This window comes from Salmo salar, chromosome ssa01 (genome assembly GCF_905237065.1).
Source record: "Salmo salar chromosome ssa01, Ssal_v3.1, whole genome shotgun sequence".
Taxonomy (NCBI): domain Eukaryota; kingdom Metazoa; phylum Chordata; class Actinopteri; order Salmoniformes; family Salmonidae; genus Salmo; species Salmo salar.
This window is the reverse complement of record NC_059442.1, coordinates 80,430,123-80,451,654: the sequence shown is the minus strand read 5'-3', so window position 1 is coordinate 80,451,654 and position 21,532 is coordinate 80,430,123. Positions and strand designations below refer to the sequence as shown.

The 21,532-nt window shown below is 41.5% G+C and overlaps 1 protein-coding gene across 1 annotated transcript; it reads right to left on the bottom strand.

Annotated features, from left to right (window-relative positions):
* Positions 1 to 85: 85 nt before the first annotated feature.
* Positions 86 to 19,878, bottom strand: LOC106612469 (nucleolar RNA helicase 2). The gene is made up of 14 exons (XM_014213631.2): positions 19,710 to 19,878; positions 18,519 to 18,752; positions 16,561 to 16,701; positions 16,365 to 16,437; positions 13,952 to 14,130; positions 9,910 to 10,027; positions 7,304 to 7,489; positions 7,001 to 7,146; positions 6,277 to 6,426; positions 1,871 to 2,032; positions 1,402 to 1,755; positions 1,103 to 1,237; positions 877 to 921; positions 86 to 546 (listed from the first exon to the last, which is right to left on the bottom strand). The coding sequence occupies exons 1-14, from the start codon at positions 19,791 to 19,793 to the stop codon at positions 316 to 318; spliced, it is 2,238 nt and encodes a 745-aa protein (XP_014069106.1). The 5' UTR covers positions 19,794 to 19,878; the 3' UTR covers positions 86 to 315.
* Positions 19,879 to 21,532: the final 1,654 nt, after the last annotated feature.

Genomic DNA, 21,532 nt, shown 5'->3' with positions numbered 1-21,532 from the left:
CATGGAGGAATTTCTTTCTTTAGGATAAAAAGGAGCAGGTACAAAAAAGAAAGAAACCCCCCCCCCAAAATAGAGCAGATAACCATTTCATTCCTCAGACCACCTTTAATGAAAAAACATCTCATTCCAATGAATGAGTTTATCAAGTAGAGATAGTTAAATATATAATTGCAAAGCAATCAGCTCATACATATTTTGGGGATATACTTTCGGGCACAGGGTTAGCCAGTCCCACAAACACAAGTAAAAACCACCAGCTTGCTGTGCAGGAAACAGACAGCCATGTCATCAGTCCAGAGAACGGGAAGTCTGTGGTTAATAATCAAATGCACTGCTGAAGCTGCGTTTATGACTTCCTCCACCTCCTCTCCAGTTGCCACCACCGCTGCCGTTTCTGAAGCCACGGCCACCCCCCCGTCCTCCACCACCACGTCCACCGAAGGAGCGTCCGTATCCACGGTCACCACCCATGCGCTGTTTCTCCTCCAGCTCAGGGAGCTCTGTGGCGATTGACAGCTGCCAACGCCTACCATCCTGCCATGCATCCTGAGGAAAATAAAACTGGAGTGGTCACCACAAGTACAATAGTGTCTCTGTGTTACTAACCACATTATCTACGTTTTTTGTTTTGTTTTGTTTTTTTACGAATGAGGGATTGCTTTTGTTGTGAAACTTGAGGAGTAGCATCACTCATACAAAGCTTGACAGTACGGCTGGGGAAATAATACTCCAAACTGCACACGATGAAAATTCTGTTTGAAAAAAAAAGGGCTTGGATAATTGCTCCTCTTAGCTTTGAATCACCTTACACCAAGCCTTTTACATGTGTCCAATTGCTCACAGTTAAGAGGAAAGGTATCTCTGCTTTCTACTTACTTGGTACTCCTTTACTTTGTCAGCTGGAACATCAAAACAGACTCCCTGCAAAACAAAATTCACTCATAATATTAATATTTTCACTTAACATTAGGCAAGTCAATTAGTCTCAACAGTATTGTCATTATAGTACCAACAGTAAATGAGGGTGGTTTTATTTCAAAGATGAAAACAGAGATGTCACCTGTCCCCTCCCGACCTGAGGCACATTAAATGAAAAGCCTACCATTTTGCCCTTGAGGAAGGTCATCCCCCGGATCACATTGTCAATCTCCTCTCCCAGCTGCTCCTTTAGACCACGCCAAGCGCAGCCAATGTTGTGCAGCTCCTGGGAGCAGTTCATTGTCATTGTGGTGTAGCCCTGGAAGGTTTGAACAACAAACATGAACATTAAATATAAGTTCAAACCATTCAAGATGCATTTTAAACCATTCAGGGCATTTACATGTCAACATGTCATTCATTATTCAATTGCTGCATATAAATGGCACTGAATGTGTGAGTTAGTAGAGCCTGAACACTCACAGCGTCAGAGTTGAGGAGGGACCTCTGCTCCAGGGCAGTAGCACCTGATATGTGTGCCAGGGCGGCAGCCAGGGCATCCACGGCCCCACGCTCCTCAATCAGCTTGGTAGCAGACACACGGAAGTACTCAATGGCTTGGGGAGGCACAGAGTCTAAAAACCTCACTGCGTCTTTACTGGAGGATTTGATGATGTCATTGGCAGTGGGCACTCCAACTCTCTTAAATGTGATTCCTGCTTTCTGCTCTACGTATCGGAGCTGGTCTTCCTCTTTGCGTTGGTAGAAACAGATGCAGACGCCTGTCCTGCCAGCCCTACCAGTGCGACCTGACCGGTGAATGTATGACTCCACATCCTGGTAGAGGGTCAAAGCAACGGTCATGTTTTAATACATTGTTCTTACTAGATCAATTAAAGTGTTCCTACACAGGTATAAGAGCAAACGAACAGTTATCACAGTATTTGTCTACCTTTGGGGGTGAGCACTGCACAACCAGGTCTACCTCTGGGATGTCCAACCCACGAGCAGCAACGTTGGTGGCCACCAAGACCTCAAAGGTGCCACTTCTGAAGCCTTTCAATGTGATCTCCCTCTGCTTCTGAGGAATGTCCCCATGAAGTGACTGGGAACTCTGTAACATTCAACATTTATCACAATCAGATAATGAATCAGCCAATGAACCCATTAGAAATAAAGTCAACTACCTCACTTCATTTTCAATGTAATTTACATCTCAAGGTCTAACCTTCCATGTTTATCCTGGTCAGAGCCAGGCGGCCCTATACACTCACTACGCAATTTGCGTAGGGCCCTGCAAATTACGCAAGGGCCCCGCCTCCCCCTCGTGTCAAAGTGGGTGTCAATGTTTACAACTTCAATGAGAGGATGAAGCAGAACTATCCTTCTGGTCACGAAAAGAAAAGAAAAAAAACACAATGAGAGTGAATTGCGGGAACAGCAATCAGGTAAATTTGTGTTCTCTCCAAGATTGATGTCAGCAAATAACATGAATGTTAAGTTGATGTGCTAGCTTACAGTGCATCTCTCTCTAGTCTGTCTGTCATGCTAACCTAGCTGGGCAGTGCATCTCTTGGTCTGTCTTTGTCTTGCTTGCTTGCCAGCCACTTCCAGTGCTGTGTCCTGTGACTTTGTGCCTGACAAAAGTGAGAGGGAAATACAACTATTTATTACGTTTGATAAACGCCAACGGGCAACGGTGTTTATAAACTGCAGCTTGGAAAAGATAACCACGTGAACGAAATGAAACTCGCGCTTTCCAGCAGCAACCTCTGTGGGGACCAGTCCAGACAATATAGGGGCGTGATGGCACTCCTCATAGGTGCACATCATTTTAAAACAAGACAATGATTATCTAGTCTCTCAGTCAAGGTTTAGTTATAACTCTGGACTAATGCAAGACGGAAAGCAATGGACTGACATTGATTTATATATTGAATTTAAAATGTTGATTAGCTGGGCATACTGGGAAATATGGATGCACATCACTCAGTAAATAATAACCATCAAGTACTCAGCCAAGCCATAGTATAAATAGTATTTTATATTTGAAAATGTATAAAATGAAATCTGGGGGAGCCAGTTTGAATGGGCCTAATGTAGCTGATAACAATACTATTATTAATTTTACCTATAATTTACAGGTACTATGCTTACATTTGTCAATAGAGGAGATGCTGGATCATCAGCCAGTTCAAGCACAGACTCAGTTGAGTCTGGATGTGGATCCATCCATCCTGTTGATCCACATCCAGCCTCAGTCAGTACTAACACAGACCCAGTACAGCGGGCTTCAGCAAATACTAACACAGACCCAGTACAGTTAGCTTCAGCTAATAGTAACACAGACCCAATACAACCGTCTTCAGCAAGTACTAACACAGACCCAGTACAGCTAGCTTCAGCTAATAGTAACACAGACCCAATACAACCGTCTTCAGCAAGTACTAACACAGACCCAGGTGAAGTACAGGCAGCCTCAGCCAGTACTAGCACAACCAGAGGTGTACAGCCAGTATCAGATACAAGCAGCTCAGACCCTAATAGAACAGTTGCGGCTCCACCAAATTACCCAGCAGATTGGCCCCCAGTCTTAACATAATTAGCGTGCAAAGGTCCATTCAAACCAAGATTGAATTTTTCTTACCCTAAAGACAAGTCCAGAAGAAGTTTCCATTCAGGCTTATTACAGAGACAGCTGTCAAATGGGGAAAAGATGACCAGGAGCTGGCTTTCATAATCAAAAACTACGCTTTGTATTGTTTTGCTGTAAGCTCTTTTCTAAAAGACTACAAAAAAAGGAAGGTGCGAATGTCTGGTCAAATATCAACGCCATTCTGAAACACCATGTGGGTAGTCCTGAACACACAAACAATATGATTAAGTGGAGAGAACTTGATCTGCGCCTAAGTCAGGAACAGATTCTTGACCGGATACAAATGACAATTTGAGGCTGAAAGAAAGAGATGGCAGGATGTCCTTACACGTTTAATAAGTATCACCCAGTCTCTGGCTGAAAGAAACCTAGCATTCAGAGGTTCATCAGACAAACTCTTCCAACCAGATAATGGAAGCTTCCTGAAAGAGGTTGAATTACTGGCAAAATTTGACCCCGTTATGGAAAATCATCTCAGCAAAATCAAAGATGGAGAGACACATGCTCATTACCTTGGGAAGTGCGCATAGAATGAGCTGATACAGATTGTGAGTGACAAGATTCTGGAAGCAATAGTGACTCAACTAAGAGACTCAAAGAACTTATCCATTATCTTGGACTGTATATCTGACAGTCACCAGGAGCAAATGTCCATTATTCTGAGAAGTGTGGCTTTAAAGGGAAAGCCAGAGATCAAGGAGCACTTTCTCTGCTTTGTGAATGTTGAGGTTACAACAGGCTTGAATCTGTCCACTGTCATCTTAGATAAGCTGAACGAACTGAAGATTCCATTTGAAGATGGCAGAGGGCAAGCTTATGATAATGGGACCAATATGAAGGGCAAGCACCAAGGAGTACAAGCCAGACCGCTCAAAAAATATCCCAGAGCCGTGTTCGTCCCATGTGGAGCACATACTCTAAACCTTGTCATTGCAGATGCTGCATGTGCAAAAGCTCTTCACGTTCTTTTCAGCTGGCACACAAAGATGGGAGTGTTTTGAGGAAACATGTGAACATAACCGTGAAGTCATGGAGTGACAAGATGGGAGAGTAGGCTCCAAAGTGTTCATGCAATCAGGTATCAGGCTTCTGAGGTTTGGGAGGCATTACTGGAAGCCAGTCAGATGATCAACAATCCTGTAGCCAAAGTGGAGGCAGAAGAACTTGCAGAGTAAGTTGGGTCCTACCGCTTCTTGATTTACTGTGTCGTATGGTGAGATAATGAGAATGACAAACAAGGTGAACAAGCTCCTCCAATCCGCCTCAATGCAGTTGGATATCGCAGTGAATTTAAAAAGCAAAGGCCTCCCTCACTACATACCGGGAAACAGGATTCGCTGAGGCCCAGACAACAGCTAAAAGCATTTATGAAGAAATTAATATGGAGGCTATTCTGAAAGAGAGTAGACTGAGAAACAGCAAGAGGCATTTAAGCCATGAGGCTCCTGATATACCAGTGACTGATGCACTGAAAAACCTTGAAGTCAACTACTTCAACATTGTGGACGACTCTGCTGTGACATCCATGGATGAGAGATTTGAAACACTCAACCAGGTGAAAACCAAATATGGAGTGCTGCTGAACTTCAGCACTGCCTCTCAGATGTCCCGTGGATCTTTAAAGGCTCACTGCATGGAAGTTGAAAATACTCTAACCTTCAGAGATGACTGTGACATCAGTGGAATGGATCTGGCACACGAGATTCAGAATTTACTTGATCTGACATCAGATAAGATGACTGCCTTTGAGCTGCTTTCCTTTCTCTGTGAGAAAAACCTGGAGGAACTCTATCCTAACCTTTGGATAGCCCAAAGAATTGCAGTCACCCTACCAGTAACATCGGCAGAGAGGAGCTTCAAAAAAAATACCCGAGGTCTTCCATGTCACAGGAACGTTTTGAGTCATCTGGCCATCATGATGACATCATTGATGATTTTGCCTCAAGAAAGTGCAGAAGAGGATTCTTTTTTTGGTAAGATCTTAATTCAAACATTCAAATGTTTACACACTTAGTAACATTTAAGATTGTATGGCAGAAGTGCATTTCTGTAAATGACTGCTTAACTATGTGACATACTCTTAATTTCTTCCAGACAGTCCAGATGGACTGGTGCTGAAAATGCCCAGGCTGTAGAGGGAACCAAAGTTAATCACACAGATGTATAGGTTTTATTTTACTATTTTAAGACATATAGCTGCAGCCATAGCCTATAGGCTTATGTTTACATTGTATAGACAAAGCTAATTGTATAATATTGTGAGGACTGGACTAATTACCAGGCAGCAAAGCCAAAGCTCACTGTTATATTTGATTATTTTCTCAATTTTATATTTTCTACAATTTCTTATGTTAATGTTAATATTCACTTATCTTAAGATTCTATAGGAAATATTATATTCAATAAATATTGTTTGTTTATTCCTCATTCTGTATAGGTCTACTTATTCTTAGATCCACAGATGGAGCAAGCTGTTTTAAATGAGGGAGGATTGTAGTGGGAGCACTGGGGTGTCAGGTGTGACAATGGCAAATGGTTTACATGGCTCATGGGTCAGGCAGGAGGGCCCCTTAGCAGAATTTTGCTTAGGGCCCCTGGGAGGTCAGGACTGGCTCTGATCCTGGTATCAATGCCATACCTCACAAATGTTCTGTATGCACTGTGTAACAAATAAAAAAAACGCTATGGCAGGTTTCTGGTACCTGTTTTATGGAGGTGTTCATTGACAGCTCGTTGGCATCCTTCTTGGTCTCACAGAAGACGATGGTGCGGCCGTGGCTGCCACTGTACACCTGGACCACATCCCCAATGACTGCAGCCCTCTGAGACCAGTGACACGCAATGGCAAGGTGCTGGGTGGGGAGCAAGAGACGGAGAACGTTTAATAAAGTGCTGATAAGTGTGAAAACGACAATGTTCAGTCGGCCCGAGTGAACCAAACATAAAATAAAAACCATTTCTAAATGACTGCCAAGTCAGTATTGTGTGGTATTTTACCAGTTTGACATGAACCACAGAATAATGTAGACGGCGTGTAGGCAGGTTAAATATCTCTGCTATATGGAAACTGGGTTGCGTGTGTCAGAAGTGGCAAAAATGTGGCTCACATAGCTTTAGCCAGAGGAAACTGGTTCAGCAAGTAGGATATTTAAGAAACTTGTTGTACATTTCTTAAGAATCATGCAACTATTAACGAAATGTCCATGACCTGGAAAAAAAGTATTAATAGCAGCCTGGTGGCTTCACGTTACTCAATAGAAAAAGGCATAAATTATACATTTGTTTTCTAAAATGTACATTTCAAAGAGCAACATTTTCATCTGAATTAATCTTAAGTCTGACCAATATTTTAACCAAAGTGGAAACCATTGTCAATCAAAATAAAACATCACTTGTTGAAAGCATAACATATGTTTTCTTTGTTACCTCTACTGTGGTGGCAGCTTTCTGGGTCTTTTTGCCAATGAGGTCCACATGCTCATAGGTTGGCCTCATGTACTTCTTTGCCACAACATACACCCATGGTGGGCATGTGGCAGAGAAGAGCAGGGTCTGGGGATTGCTCTCAGAGTCTGCACACAGAAAACATTGGATCAGATGTGTGCATTTACTATCGTCTGACTCAGTACTACTGATGAGGTATACTATCAAGGCCTCCCATCCAACCTAAGGTAAACCTACAGCATATGGCCTAAAATCAAACAATCCTATATGAAAACGTCTCATTACCTTTTTGGTAAGATGCAGAAAGTATCTCCTCCACCTGTTCTGCAAAGCCCATATCAAGCATTTGGTCCACTTCATCTAATACAACGTGCTTCAATTGAGACAGGTCCAGTTTGTTATTCTGTAGATGGTCCTTGATACGACCTGGAGTTCCCACTAGGACATCGATGCCACTGCGGATTGCATCAACTGAGGAGGAAAAAAACAATTTTCCACAAATATGATCAACTTAACCATATGCAATTTACAGTATTACTTTTCACCCAAAAAATAAGGCTGAGGATCTGACTTTTCTGCACCCCGCTTCCCGGCGGCTGGGGCCGTGTGGCTTATGTGCATGTGTTGGATTCTCTACTTTTGCTCTACCCGTAGAGAACCTCACTTCACATTTCTCACTGTCAATCACGGATGATAATTCTTCAAATTTCACCGGTAAAACATCCATGCAGCATCTGTATAACTATCATTTGATCTCAATCAGTTTCATGGGGATATGCACTTAGATCAACTTTAGCTATAAGCTACAAATTCGAAGTAGCCTACAATGTTGTTTTGAATTATGTGCAGCGAGTGAATTAGAGCAGATGGTGTTAACAAACTGTAGCATAGCCTACCTATGTTTAGTTTCAATCAAAGCACATACAGTGAGGGAAAAAAGTATTTGATCCCCTGCTGATTTTGTACGTTTGCCCACTGACAAAGAAATGATCAGTCTATAATTTTAATGGTAGGTTTTTGAACAGTGAGAGACAGAATAAAAAAAAAATAAAAAACGTATGTCAAAAATGTTATAAAATGATTTGCATTTTAATGAGGGAAATAAGTATTTGACCCCTCTGCAAAACATGACTTAGTACTTGGTGGCAAAACCCTTGTTGGCAATCACAGAGGTCAGATGTTTCTTGTAGTTGGCCACCAGGTTTGCACACATCGCAGGAGGGATTTTGTCCCACTCCTCTTTGCAGATCTTCTCCAAGTCATTAAGGTTTCGAGGCTGACGTTTTGCAACTCGAACCTTCAGCTCCCTCCACAGATTTTCTATGGGATTAAGGTCTGGAGACTGGCTAGGCCACTCCAGGACCTTAATGTGCTTCTTCTTGAGCCACTCCTTTGTTGCCTTGGCCGTGTGTTTTGGGTCATTGTCATGCTGGAATACCCATGCACGACCCATTTTCAATGCCCTGGCTGAGGGAAGGAGGTTCTCATCCAAGATTTGACGGTACATGGCCCCATCCATCGTCCCTTTGATGCGGTGAAGTTGCCCTGTCCCCTTAGCAGAAAAACACCCCGAAAGCATAATGTTTCCACCTCCATGTTTGACGGTGTGGATGGTGTTCTTGGGGTCATAGGCAGCATTCCTCCTCCTCCAAACACGGCGAGTTGAGTTGATGCCAAAGAGATCCATTTTGGTCTCATCTGACCGCAACACTTTCACCCAGTTGTCCTCTGAATCATTCAGATGTTCATTGGAAAACTTCAGAAGGGCATGTATATGTGCTTTCTTGAGCAGGGGGACCTTGCGGGCGCTGCAGGATTTCAGTCCTTCACGGCGTAGCGTGTTACCAATTGTTTTCTTGGTGACTATGGTCCCAGCTGCCTTGAGATCATTGACAAGATCCTCCCGTGTAGTTCTGGGCTGATTCCTCACCGTTCTCATGATCATTGCAATTCCACGAGGTGAGATCTTGCATGGAGCCCCAGGCCGAGGGAGATTGACAGTTCTTTTGTGTTTCTTCCATTTGCGAATAATCGCACCAACTGTTGTCACCTTCTCACCAAGCTGCTTGGCGATGGTCTTATAGCCCATTCCAGCCTTGTGTAGGTCTACAATCTTGTCCCTGACATCCTTGGAGAGCTCTTTGGTCTTGGCCATGGTGGAGAGTTTGGAATCTGATTGATTGATTGCTTTTATATAGGTAACGAGCTGAGATTAGGAGCACTCCCTTTAAGAGTGTGCTCCTAATCTCAGCTCGTTACCTGTATAAAAGACACCTGGGAGCCAGAAATCTTTCTGTTTGAGAGGGGGTCAAATACTTATTTCCCTCATTAAAATGCAAATCAATATATAACATTTTTGACATGCATTTTTCTGGATTATTTTGTTGTTATTCTGTCTCTCACTGTTCAAATAAACCTACCATTAAAATTATAGACTGATCATTTCTTTGTCAGTGGGCAAACGTACAAAATCAGCAGGGGATCAAATACTTCTTTCCCCTCACTGTATTTTGCCTCGCTCGCTGTTGTGGCCACATGAGAAAAATGCGACCATTCACACAATCATCTTAAAATTTCATAAGAAATGGGTGGTGTTTTTTTTTTATCTTACACTGACATTATACTATGGTATTATATCCTGTTCTATTATGTAGAATACATGTGATCTTTATTAAGCTTTGATCTAACTTTAAAAAACAAGCAACATCTGCCAGAGTAGCGTTATCTCTACGATTGTGTGTGGAGTGAGGCTCCGTCACATGCGCAGACTTCGGAACCTTTAACTGTTGGGAAGGTTCTGAAAGGTCGGACCCGCAGTCACTCGTAAATAATAGGCACTTTGCAATGAAGCCAATTTTTTTTACCAGATCAATTGTAGGAATACTACTCACGTTGAGGGTTGTAGGAGCTTCCACCATAGAAACAGGTAACAGACAGTTTCTTTGTCATGTCCTTGAAATCCTTGGCTACTTGAATAGCCAATTCTCTCGTTGGAGCAAGGCACAGAACCTACAAAATTACAAAAAAAAGAACCGGTTAATGATGGGAAAAACAAAGCGTTCCGGGAGCCTTCTGGTCAAAAGATTATGGATGCTCCACAAAACTATTCTTAAGAAATAAGGCACGACGGGGTGAGGTATAATGGCCATATACCCCCCAAAAAATGTAAAACAGATACCCGCCTTACTGCAATTATAAATCGGTTACCAACATGAATATAACAGCAAACAAGTAGATTTGCTTCATACCTGTGGTATATTGTCCGATACATAGTGCCTTCAGAAAGTATTCATACTCCTTGACTTATTCCACATTTTGTTGTGTCACAGCCCGAATTGAAAACGGATTAAATCAATTTTTTTCACTTTATTGAAAAAGAAATACAATTTACATACAGTTGAAGTCAGAAGTTTACATACACCTTAACCAACTACATTTAAACTCAGTTTTTCACAATTACTGACGTTTAATCCTAGTCAGATAGGATCACCACTTTATTTTATGATTGTGAAATGTCAGAATAATAGTAGAGAATGATTTACTTCAGCTTTTATTTCTTTCATCACATTCCCAGTGGGTCAGAAGTTTACATACACTCAATTAGTATTTGGTAGCATAGCCTTTAAATTGTTTAACTTGGGTCAAACGTTTTGGGTAGCCTTCCACAAGCTTCCCACAATAAGTTGGGTGAATTTTGGCCCATTCCTCCTGTCAGAGCTGGTGTAACTGAGTCAGGTTTGTAGGCCTCCTTGCTCGCACACGCTTTGTCAGTTCTGCACACAGATTTTCTATAGGATTGAGGTCAGGGCTTTGTGATGGCCACTCCAATACCTTGACTTTGTTGTCCTTAAGCCATTTTGCCACAACTTTGGAAGTATGCTTGGGGTCATTGTCCATTTGGAAGACCCATTTGCAACCAAGCTTTAACTTCCTGACTGATGTCTTGAGATGTTGCTTCAACATATCAACATAATTTTCCTTCCTGATGAAGCCATCTATTTTGTGAAGTCCACCAGTCCCTCTTGCAGCAAAGCACCCCCACAACATGATGCTGCCAACCCCGTGCTTCACGGTTGGGATGGTGTTCTTCGGCTTGCAAGCCTCCCCCTTTTTCCTCCAAAAATAACAATGGTCACTATGGCCAAACAGTTCTATTTTTGTTTCATCGAACCAGAGGACATTTCTCCAAAAAGGATGATCTTTGTCCCCATGTGCAGTTGCAAACCGTAGTCTGGCTTTATTATGCGGTTTTGGAGCAGTGGCTTCTTCCTTGCTGAGCGGCCTTTCAGGTTATGTCGATATAGGACTCGTTTTACTGTGGATATAGATACTTCTGTACCTGTTTCCTCCAGCATCTTCATAAGGTCATTTGCTGTTGTTCTGGGATTGAGTTGCACTTTTCGCACCAAAATACGTTCATCTCTAGGAGACAGAACGCGTCTCCTTCCTGAGCGGTATGACGGCTGCGTGGACCCATGGTGTTTACTGAGTACTATTGTTTGTACAGATGAACGTGGTACCTTCAGGCGTTTGGAAATTGCTCCCAAGGATGAACCAGACTTGTGTAGGTCTACAATTATTTTTCTAAAGTCTTGGCTGATTTCTTTTGATTTTCCCATGATGTCATGCAGAGGCACTGAGTTTGAAGGTAGGCCTTGAAATACATCAACAGGTACACCTCCAATTGACTCAAATTATGTCCATTAGCCTATCAGAAGCTTCTACACCCATGACATCATTTTCTGGAATTTTCCAAGCTGTTTAAAGGCACAGTCAACTTAGTGTATGTAAACTTCTGACCCACTGGAATTGTGATACAGTGAATTATAAGTGAAATAATCTGTCTGTAAACAATTGTTGGAAGAATTACAGCTGAGTCTTTCTGAGTAAGTATAAGAGCTTTGCATACCTGTATTGTACAATATTTGCCCATTCTTTCCAAATTCTTCAAGCTCTGTCAACTTGGTTGTTTATCATTGCTAGTCTTGCAATAGATTATCAAGCAGATTTAAGTCAAACCGTAACTCTGCAACATTCAATGTCATCTTGGTAAGCAACTCCAGTGTAGATTTGGCCTTCAAAATTGATTTGGTCGTCAAAATCAAAAGTAACAGACAGTATCTGGTGTGGCCACCAGCTGCATTAAGTACTGCAGTGCATCTCCTCCTCATGGACTGCACCAGATTTGCCAGTTCTTGCTGTGAGATGTTACCCCACTCTTCCACCAAGGCACCTGCAAGTTCCCGGACATTTCTGGGGGGAAATGGCCCTAGCCCTCCGATCCAACAGGTCCCAGATGTGCACAATGGGATTGAGATCCGGGCTCTTTGCTGGCCATGGCAGAACACTGACATTCCTGCCTTGCAGGAAATCACGCACAGAACGAGCAGTATGGCATTGTCATGCTGGAGGGTCATGTCAGGATGAGCCTGCAGAAAGGGTACCACATGAGGGAGGAGGATGTCTTACCTGTAACGCATAGCGTTGAGATTGCCTGCAATGACAACAAGCTCAGTCCAATGATGCTGTGACACACCGCCCCAGACCATGACAGACCCTCCACATCGATCCCGCTCCAGAGTACAGGCCTCGGCGTAACGCTCATTCCTTCGACGATAAACGCAAATCCGACCATCATCCCTGGTGAGACAAAACCGCGACTCGTCAGTGAAGAGCACTTTTTGCCAGTCCTGTCTGGTCCAGCGACGGTGGGTTTGTGCCCATAGGCACATGGCTTACAACAGGCCTACAAGCCCTCAGTCCAGCCTCTCTCAGCCTATTTGCGGACAGTCTGAGCACTGATGGAAGGATTGTGCGTTCCTGGTGTAACTCGGGCAGTTGTTGTTGCCATCCTGTACCTGTCCCGCAGGTGTGATGTTCGGATGCACCGATCCTGTGCAGGTGTTGTTACACGTGGTCTGCCATTGCGAGGACGATCCGCTGTCCGTCCCATCTCCCTGTAGCGCCGTCTTAGGCGTCTCACAGTACGGACATTGCAATTGCTTTCCCTGGCCACATCGGCAGTCCTCATGTCTCCTTGCAGTATGCCTAAGGCACATTCACACAGGGACCCTGGGCATCTCTTTTTGTGTTTTTCAGAGTCAGAATAAAGGCCTCTTTAGTGTCCCAAGTTTTCATAACTGTGACCTTAATTGCCTACCGTTTTTAAGCTGTTAGTGTCTTAACGACCATTGCACAGATGCATGTTCATTAATTGTTTGTGGTTCATTGAACAAGCATGGGAAACAGTGTTTAAACTCTTTACAATGAAGATCTTAAGTTCTGGATTTTTACGAATTATCTTCGAAAGACAGGGTCCTGATAGAGGGACGGTTCTTTTTTTTGCTGAGATAGACATTTTTCAACTGGTGCCCTTTTGTAGGAGGCATTGCAAAAACCTCCCTGGTCATTGTGGTTGAATCTGTTTGAAATTCACTGATCACCTAGGGGACCTTACATATAATTGTATGTGTGTGTGTTACAGAAATCATGTTAAACACTATTATTGCACACAGAGTGAGTCCATGCAATTTATGTAATTTGTTGAGCACATTTTTACTCCTGAACTTTGGGTTTACCATAACAAAAGAGTTGGATACTTATTGACACCAGACATTTCGGCCTTCCATTTAATTTTTTAAAATTTATTTTATTTTTATTCAAAAAACATTCCACTTTGACATTATGTGTAGGCCAGTGACAACAAAAAAAAACACAATTTAATCAATTTAAAATTCAGGCTGTAACCCAACAAAATGTGGAAAAAGTCAAGGGGAGTGATTACTTTTAAGGCACTGTACACACTGCTGGCATGCTGTTTCAGCCAATCAGCATCCAGGACCCAAACTACTCAGTAATAATATGCAATTGACAACATCTTCGCACTAACAGAAAATGCTGAATATTTTATGGCAGAATCTGCAGCAGACCTACCTTTGGGGCTCTGCCCCGCCTCTTGTCATCCGGGTCATTTTGGATTTTCTCGATCAGCGGAATGGCAAAAGCTAATGTTTTGCCAGTACCTGTTCTTGCCTGACCAATTACATCCTTTCCCTCATACACTGAATTGAAGGTTTGGGTTTGGATGTCAAAGAGGAAAGATATGCCTCGTGCTAGGGGGAAAATAAAGTTAAAATGTAGGTTAGTGAATTAAAGTTGTTTTACCAGAAATGAAAGGGATACTTCAGGATTTTGACAATTAATCCCTTTTATCTACATCCCCAGAGTCAGATGAATTTATGGATTATTATGTCTCTGCATACAGTTTGAAGGAAGTTGCTAACTAGCATTAGCACAAGTGTGCAAAAGATAGAATATACTTCCAGTCATTGTGCTAAACTACCTCTTAACTTCCTTCATACTGAATGAAGAGAAAAAAAAATGTATCCATGAGTTTCTGACTCTGTGGAAGTAGATAAAAGGGCTTCACTGGAAAAATCCTGAAATAACCCTTTAAGTAAATGGATAACTAGTCACCTTAAACAATGCCACTAAATAATACCTACATAACTTATATTACTCATATCACATGTATATACTGTATTGAGACCCAATCACTGGACACTTTAATAAATGGGTCAAGTCACTAAACAATGTTTATATATCTTACATTACTCATATCACATGTCTATACTGTATTTTATACCATCTACTGCACCTTGCCTATGCCGCTCGGCCATCGCTCATCCATATATTTACAGTTGAAGTCGGACGTTTACAAACACTTCGGTTGGAGTCATTAAAACTAGTTTTTCAACCACTCCACAAATTTCTTGTTAACCTGTTATGGCTAGGGGGCAGTATTTTCACGGCTGGATAAAAAACGTACCCGATTTAATCTGATTATTACTCCTGCCCAGAAACTAGAATATGCATATAATTATTAGCTTTGGATAGAAAACACTCCAAAGTTTCTAAAACTGTTTGAATGGTGTCTGTGAGTATAACAGAACTCATTTGGCAGGCCAAAACCTGAGAAGATTCTGTACAGGAAGTACCCTGTCTGACCATTTCTTCCCCTTCTTTGTCATCTCTATCCATTACAAAGGATCTCTGCTGTTACGTGACACTTCCTACGGCTTCCATGGGCACTCAGAGCCCGGGAAAAAGCTGAATGACGTAATTCAAAGCCCTGGCTGAAACACACGAGCGCTTTTGCTAAGTGGTCTATCAGAGGACAAAGGGCTTAGGCGCCTGCACTGGCTGCCCCAGTCTTTCTGTTTTTCCCTCTATTTACCGAAAAGCAGATTCCCGGTCGGAATATTATCGCTTTTTTTACGAGATAAATTGCATAAAAATTGATTTTAAACAGCGGTTGACATGCTTCGAAGTACGGTAATGGAATATTTAGAATTATTTTGTCAGGAAATGCGCCATGCGCACGACCCTGATTTACCATTTTTTTTTTTTTTTCTCCTCGGATAGTGTCTAGAACGCACGAATAAAACGCCGCTATTTGGATATAACGATGGATTATTTGGGACCAAACCAACATTTGTTATTGAAGTAGAAGTCCTGGGAGTGCATTCTGACGAAGAACAGGAAAGGTAATAACATTTTTCTTATAGTAAATCTGATTTTGGTGAAGGCTAAACTTGCCGGGTGTCTAAATAGCTAGCCTGTGGTGGCTGGGCTATGTATTTAGAATATTGCAAAATGTGCTTTCACCAAAAAGCTATTTTAAAATCGGACATATCGAGTGCATAGAGGAGTTCTGTATCTATAATTCTTAAAATAATTGTTATGCTTTTTGTGAACGTTTATCGTGAGTAATTTAGTAAATTGTTAGTAAATTCCCCGGAAGTTTGCGGGGTATGCTAGTTCTGAACGTCACATGCTAATGTAAAAAGCTGTTTTTTGATATAAATATGAACTTGATTGAACAAAACATGCATGTATTGTATTACATAATGTCCTAGGTGTGTCATCTGATGAAGATCATCAAAGGTTAGTGCTGCATTTAGCTGTCTTCTGGGTTTTTGTGACATTATATGCTAGCTTGAAAAATGGGTGTCTGATTATTTCTGGCTGGGTACTCTGCTGACATAATCTAATGTTTTGCTTTCGCTGTAAAGCCTTTTTGAAATCGGACAGTGTGGTTAGATTAACGAGAGTCTTGTCTTTAAAATGGTGTAAAATAGTCATATGTTTGAAAAATTGAAGTTTTCGGATTTTAGAGGAATTTGTATTTCGCGCCACGCCTATCATTGGATACTGGAGCAGGTGTTCCGCTAGCGGAACGTCTAGATGTAAGAGGTTATTAAATAATAGATTACACCTTTAAAAAATAGGTAACAACTCAAACAGCATTTTAGTTGCATGAAAATTGACAAACAAGGAAAAATACCTTGAAGTAGTTTGATGGTGTTGGGGGAGATTCTGAAGTTTGAAAAGGCTCCCTCTTTTTGTTCTGGTGTCTCCTAAAGGCATGAAAAAGAAACACACTGATACAATGTTCTTAAAAACTCATTTAAATTGTTTTTCCACAAACCACCATGCTACATCTTCACTGATGAATGAGAATGTCACTGGGAAAGACTCACGATTTCTTTTTCCCCGTCACTGCCGGAGTCTTCGCTAGATTGTGCTGGAGTTGTCGTCGTGGAATGTCCATTAGTTTGTGCGATCAGCTTGGGAGTCTTAGGCAACACTCTGTTGACAACTTCTTCTGACGTCTTCTTTCTCTGTTGGTAATGACAAAATGGGACATAGTAAAGATGCCTTGCCATGGTGATTACTAATTAACATTTGATTATATTCATTCCTATTTTAAGACGAGCAAAAATAAATGTATTTGATAAGAGATATCCCGTGTAGCTCAGTTGGTAGAGCATGACGCTTGCAACGCCAGGGTTGTGGGTTTCGATTCCCATGGAGGACCAGTATGAAAATGTATGCACTCACTAAGTCGCTCTGGATAAGAGTGTCTGCTAAATTACTAAAATGTAAATATCAAAATAAATAAATAGCCATCCGTTGTAATGCAGTACTAAGTGTAGGAATGTTTTAACCTGTTTAGGATAGGGGGCAGTATTGACACGGCTGGATAAAAAACGTACCCGATTTAATCTGGTTACCACTCCTACCCAGTAACTAGAATATGCATATACTTATTACACATGGATAGAAAACACCCTAAAGTTTCTAAAACTGTTTGAATGGTGTCTGTGAGTATAACAGAACTCATTTGGCAGGCAAAAACCTGACAAGGTTTCAGGCAGGAAGTGGCCTGTCTGACAAGGTGTCGTTCTTCTTGTCTCTGTTTATTGAAGAGTGAGGATCTTAGCTGTCCCGTGACACTTCCTACGGCTGTCATAGGGTCTCAGAAGGCGGCAAAAAGCTGAATCGTGTCTTTGCAGGCTCTGGCTGAAAAAAAGTAGCGCGTTTGGGTAGTGGCTGGTTACAGTACTGTGAGACTCAGGCGCGTGCCCGCGTCGACCGAAAGCTTTGTTTACTTTCCTCAGTTTAGCTAAATGGACATTCCCGGTTGGAATATTATCGCTTTTCTACGAGAAAAATGGCATAAAAATGGATTTTAAACAGCGGTTGACATGCTTCAAAGTACGGTAATGGAATATTTAGATTTTTTTTGTCACGAATTGCGCCATGCGCACGACCCTGATTTACCATTTCAGATAGTGTCTGGGACGCACGAACAAAACGCCGCTATTCGGATATAACGATGGATTATTTTGGACCAAACCAACATTTGTTATTGAAGTAGCAGTCCTGGGAGTGCATTCTGACGAAGACAACAAAAGGTAATGAAACTTTTATAATAGTAAAGCTGATATTGGTGAGTGCTAAACTTGCCGGGTGTCTAAATAGCTAGCCCGTGATGCCTGGGCTATGTACTTAGAATATTGCAAAATGTGCTTTCACCAAAAAGCTATTTTAAAATCGGACATATCGAGTGCATAGAGGAGTTCTGTATCTATAATTCTTAAAATAATTGTTATGCTTTTTGTGAACGTTTATCGTGAGTAATTTAGTAAAATGTTAGCGAATTCCCCGGAAGTTTGCGGGGGTATGCTAGTTCTGAACGTCACATGCTAATGTAAAAAGCTGGTTTTTGATATAAATATGAACTTGATTGAACAAAACATGCATGTATTGTATAACATAATGTCCTAGGGTTGTCATCTGATGAAGATCATCAAAGGTGAGTGCTGCATTTAGCTGTCTTCTGGGTTTTTGTGACATTATATGCTAGCTTGAAAAATGGGTGTCTGATTATTTCTGTCTTGGTACTCTGCTGACATAATCTAATGTTTTGCTTTCGTTGTAAAGCCTTTTTGAAATCGGACAGTGTGGTTAGATTAACGAGAGTCTTGTCTTTAAATAGCTGTAAAATAGTCATATGTTTGAGAAATTGAAGTAATAGGATTTTTAAGGTTTTGAAAAATCGCGCCACAGGCTTCAAGTGGCTGTTACGTAGGTGGGACGAATTCGTCCCGCCTAGCCCATAGAGGTTAACAAAACACTACATACTATAAGTTACCTCAGTTGCTTTGTCATTGTCTGTAGACTCCTCATTGGAATAAGATGTGTTGTTCTTCAAAGGTGATTCAATATTTCCATTAACATCAATGGATTTGTTCACATCCCCATTTGCTTTGTCCACTTTTTCTTTCTTCTTCTTGGGAACAGGAGGTTCACAGTCAGGTTCCTCTTCAACAACTGTTTTATGTTTCTTGATTTTCTTTCCCTTCTTGGTCTTCTTCTCCTTTACTTTCTACAAACCAAACAGTGCGCCATGGATTAGTTTAAGGGGAAAGAATAGTAGCAAGCTATATCAATGTATAGCTACATTTCTTACCACATAACAGCGCTAGTGAACTTGAACCTGAGTAGAATGACAGATGGATCATTATTGACATACTGTATTGGATACATAGTTGCAAGTTCAATGCTGATTTGCTAGGTTTGCTGCAGTTCAACTGATAGTTGGAACTCGGACTCTTCTTACCTGAATGAACCTTGCACGTGTGTCTAACTACAACCAATTAGAACGTCGGGCATTTCTGAGTTTCCTGGTTCTAACTAGCATGTGAACGCGGAATTATGCCGCGTTCAAAACAATTGAGAACTCAAACTACGAAGTCAAATCACGACGTCAGGGATCTTCAGATCGGAGGTATAGAAAGAGGGCCGAGTTGGATGACCGTTCAAATCGATATTTCCCAGTCGGAGACCGTTTTTGTCTTAGTTCCCAGTTGTTTGAAAGCACTGAATTTGGAGATTACCGAGCTCCCAGTTGTCTTGAACATGGCATTAGAATGGCAACATGTCCAGCAACGTCATCAAGTGCTGTACGTTGCACAAATTGATCGGATGTGATTGTACCAGAGCACGCCGAGGCACGTTGATCCTTCTGTTATGAAGATCAGCTAAACACGTGTCATGGGCACGAGGCTGCGTGCACTGGTAGCAATGAACATGTCATGTGCGGCGCTACCTACTTTCTACAGTGATTGACAGATATTTAAATCTCGAACTACTTGTATTTTCCTTACCTCTAGCTAGCGTAATGGAAATAATATTAGAAATATGACATAACGTTAAATTAGCTACCATGCGGCTGTAGAATGTAACTAGCAAGCTACGGTAGCTGCTAACAGTCGGTGCTAACGCAGTTTCGGCTGTTTTAGCAAACGTAAACAACCAGCTATTTGTGTTCTATTTTACTTACTTTGGGTGTCGTACTGCCCGCACTAATGTCCAGTTCACCTTCCATCCCGATGTCTTCGGTTTCAAAAATAATCTTTGATGGCATCTTCCCGGGTTGTTTTCCCTTCGAGTGGACACTAGCTAACCCTACGGGCACGCGTACAGAAAGGAACTACACCACTGTGCGGTGTTGAGGTAGACCTTTTACAAGCATAGAAATTAAGTAGGTAGAATGGACCTCCCATTGGAAGCCAGTACAATGCAACTTGCACGCCGTGATGTGGAACTTTAAATTTGTTCTTTAGTTTATAAAGATTAGTGTATTCTTTGTAGGTGCTTTATGCGCCTTGGACTCCATACATGTTCATTTCTCAACAGCGCAGACATATGGTTTTATGAAAAATGATGTACAACATATATATTTCTGCTACTTCTAGGGATATGATGGAAAGCCAGAGTCATAACACATTGGTATTTCTATGTTGATGGGCTTTCCTGTGTCAGAGTACACAGATTATTTTGTATTTTTGCTTTATCCCAACACCTCTTAGAGATTATTTTTTATTATTTCACCGTTATTTAACCAGGTAGGCTAGTTGAGAACAAGTTCTCATTTGCAACTGCGACCAAGATTAGACTACGTCTGCCGCAATGCAGCGCCCCAGCAATTTAGGTGCCTTGCCTTCCCTTCATCTACACTGATTGAAGTGGATTTAACAGGATACATCAATAAGGGATCATAGCATTCACCTGGTCAGTCTATGTCATGGAAAGAGCAGGTGTACCTAATGTTTTGTACAGTTAGTGTGTGTATATATTTTACCAGAGAAATATTAATGTTTTTCATATGTCACATGTGCTTATCTAAGTCTTTTTACAGACTTCATCATTGGCAGTGTACAAGATCTTACTGCGAAAAAATGCCATGCTATTGTTTGAGGAGAGCTCCTAACAACAAAACACTTTTTTCACCGTGATAGGTTTGATAAATTCACCTCTGAAGGTGAAATGTGTACTTACATTCTGAAATCTTGCTCTGATTTATCATCCAAAGGGTCCCAGAGATAACATGAAGTGTTGTTTTGTTAGATAAAATCCTTTTTCATGTCTTAAAAAGGTCCATATAGCATGCATCGATTTTGTATTCCCACTTGTTCAATTTGCAAAGAAAGGAATCTGTGAAAATCTAACCCTAAACGTTGTTTCAACCAGTCAAATCATGTCCGTATGTATTCCTCAGAGATTTACATCCTAGAACGTAACCAGACTTCACTATATCTTTAGGGGTGTAGTATATCCTATACGACACCAAATTTGGTCAGAGAGCGACACCTTCATGGCACGCCGATGACGCGGCGGTCTACACTTGATCGACTCTAACTTTGTCAAATAAGCACCAATTGGGGTCAAACAAAGCTAGCTAGATAGCCAATGAGCTGGGCCCAGAAACCCTGTATCTGTCGCGAAATGTAGCTGCTAACCTTGTGCGACAGCATGCCTTTTCCTTTTGGACCAAAATTTTAAGAATATTCAGAGTTATGAAGTTATGAAAACTGGTTGTTTTGCAAATGTTGAACTTATAATATGGCTACTATTACTGGAAAAGCTAAATCAAAGTCCAAGTATACAGATTTGACGATATTCTTGCAGAAAAATGTAATATGAATGCAAATGTCTCCTTCACGATTTGCCCAAATATACCTGGGTGACTTCACACTAAATGTCATGTAGTTCGCTGATACTTCAAGTTATCCATCTGAAACTTTGCACATACACTGCTGCCATCTTGTGGACACCATCGGAATTAGAGTGATGGCTAGAATTTGGACTTTTATGTTGCATTTC

What these genes read in the sequence shown, in the direction of transcription:
- LOC106612469 (XM_014213631.2), bottom strand. Translation starts at nt 19,793, where the DNA reads ATGCCATCAAAGATTATTTTTGAAACCGAAGACATCGGGATGGAAGGT. An exon ending in ACAATGACAAAGCAACTGAG is followed by an intron (nt 16,702 to 18,518) that starts GTAACTTATAGT and finishes CATTACCAACAG; the next exon opens with AGAAAGAAGACGTCAGAAGA. An exon ending in CCTTCCTCAAGGGCAAAATG is followed by an intron (nt 922 to 1,102) that starts GTAGGCTTTTCA and finishes TTTGTTTTGCAG; the next exon opens with GGAGTCTGTTTTGATGTTCC.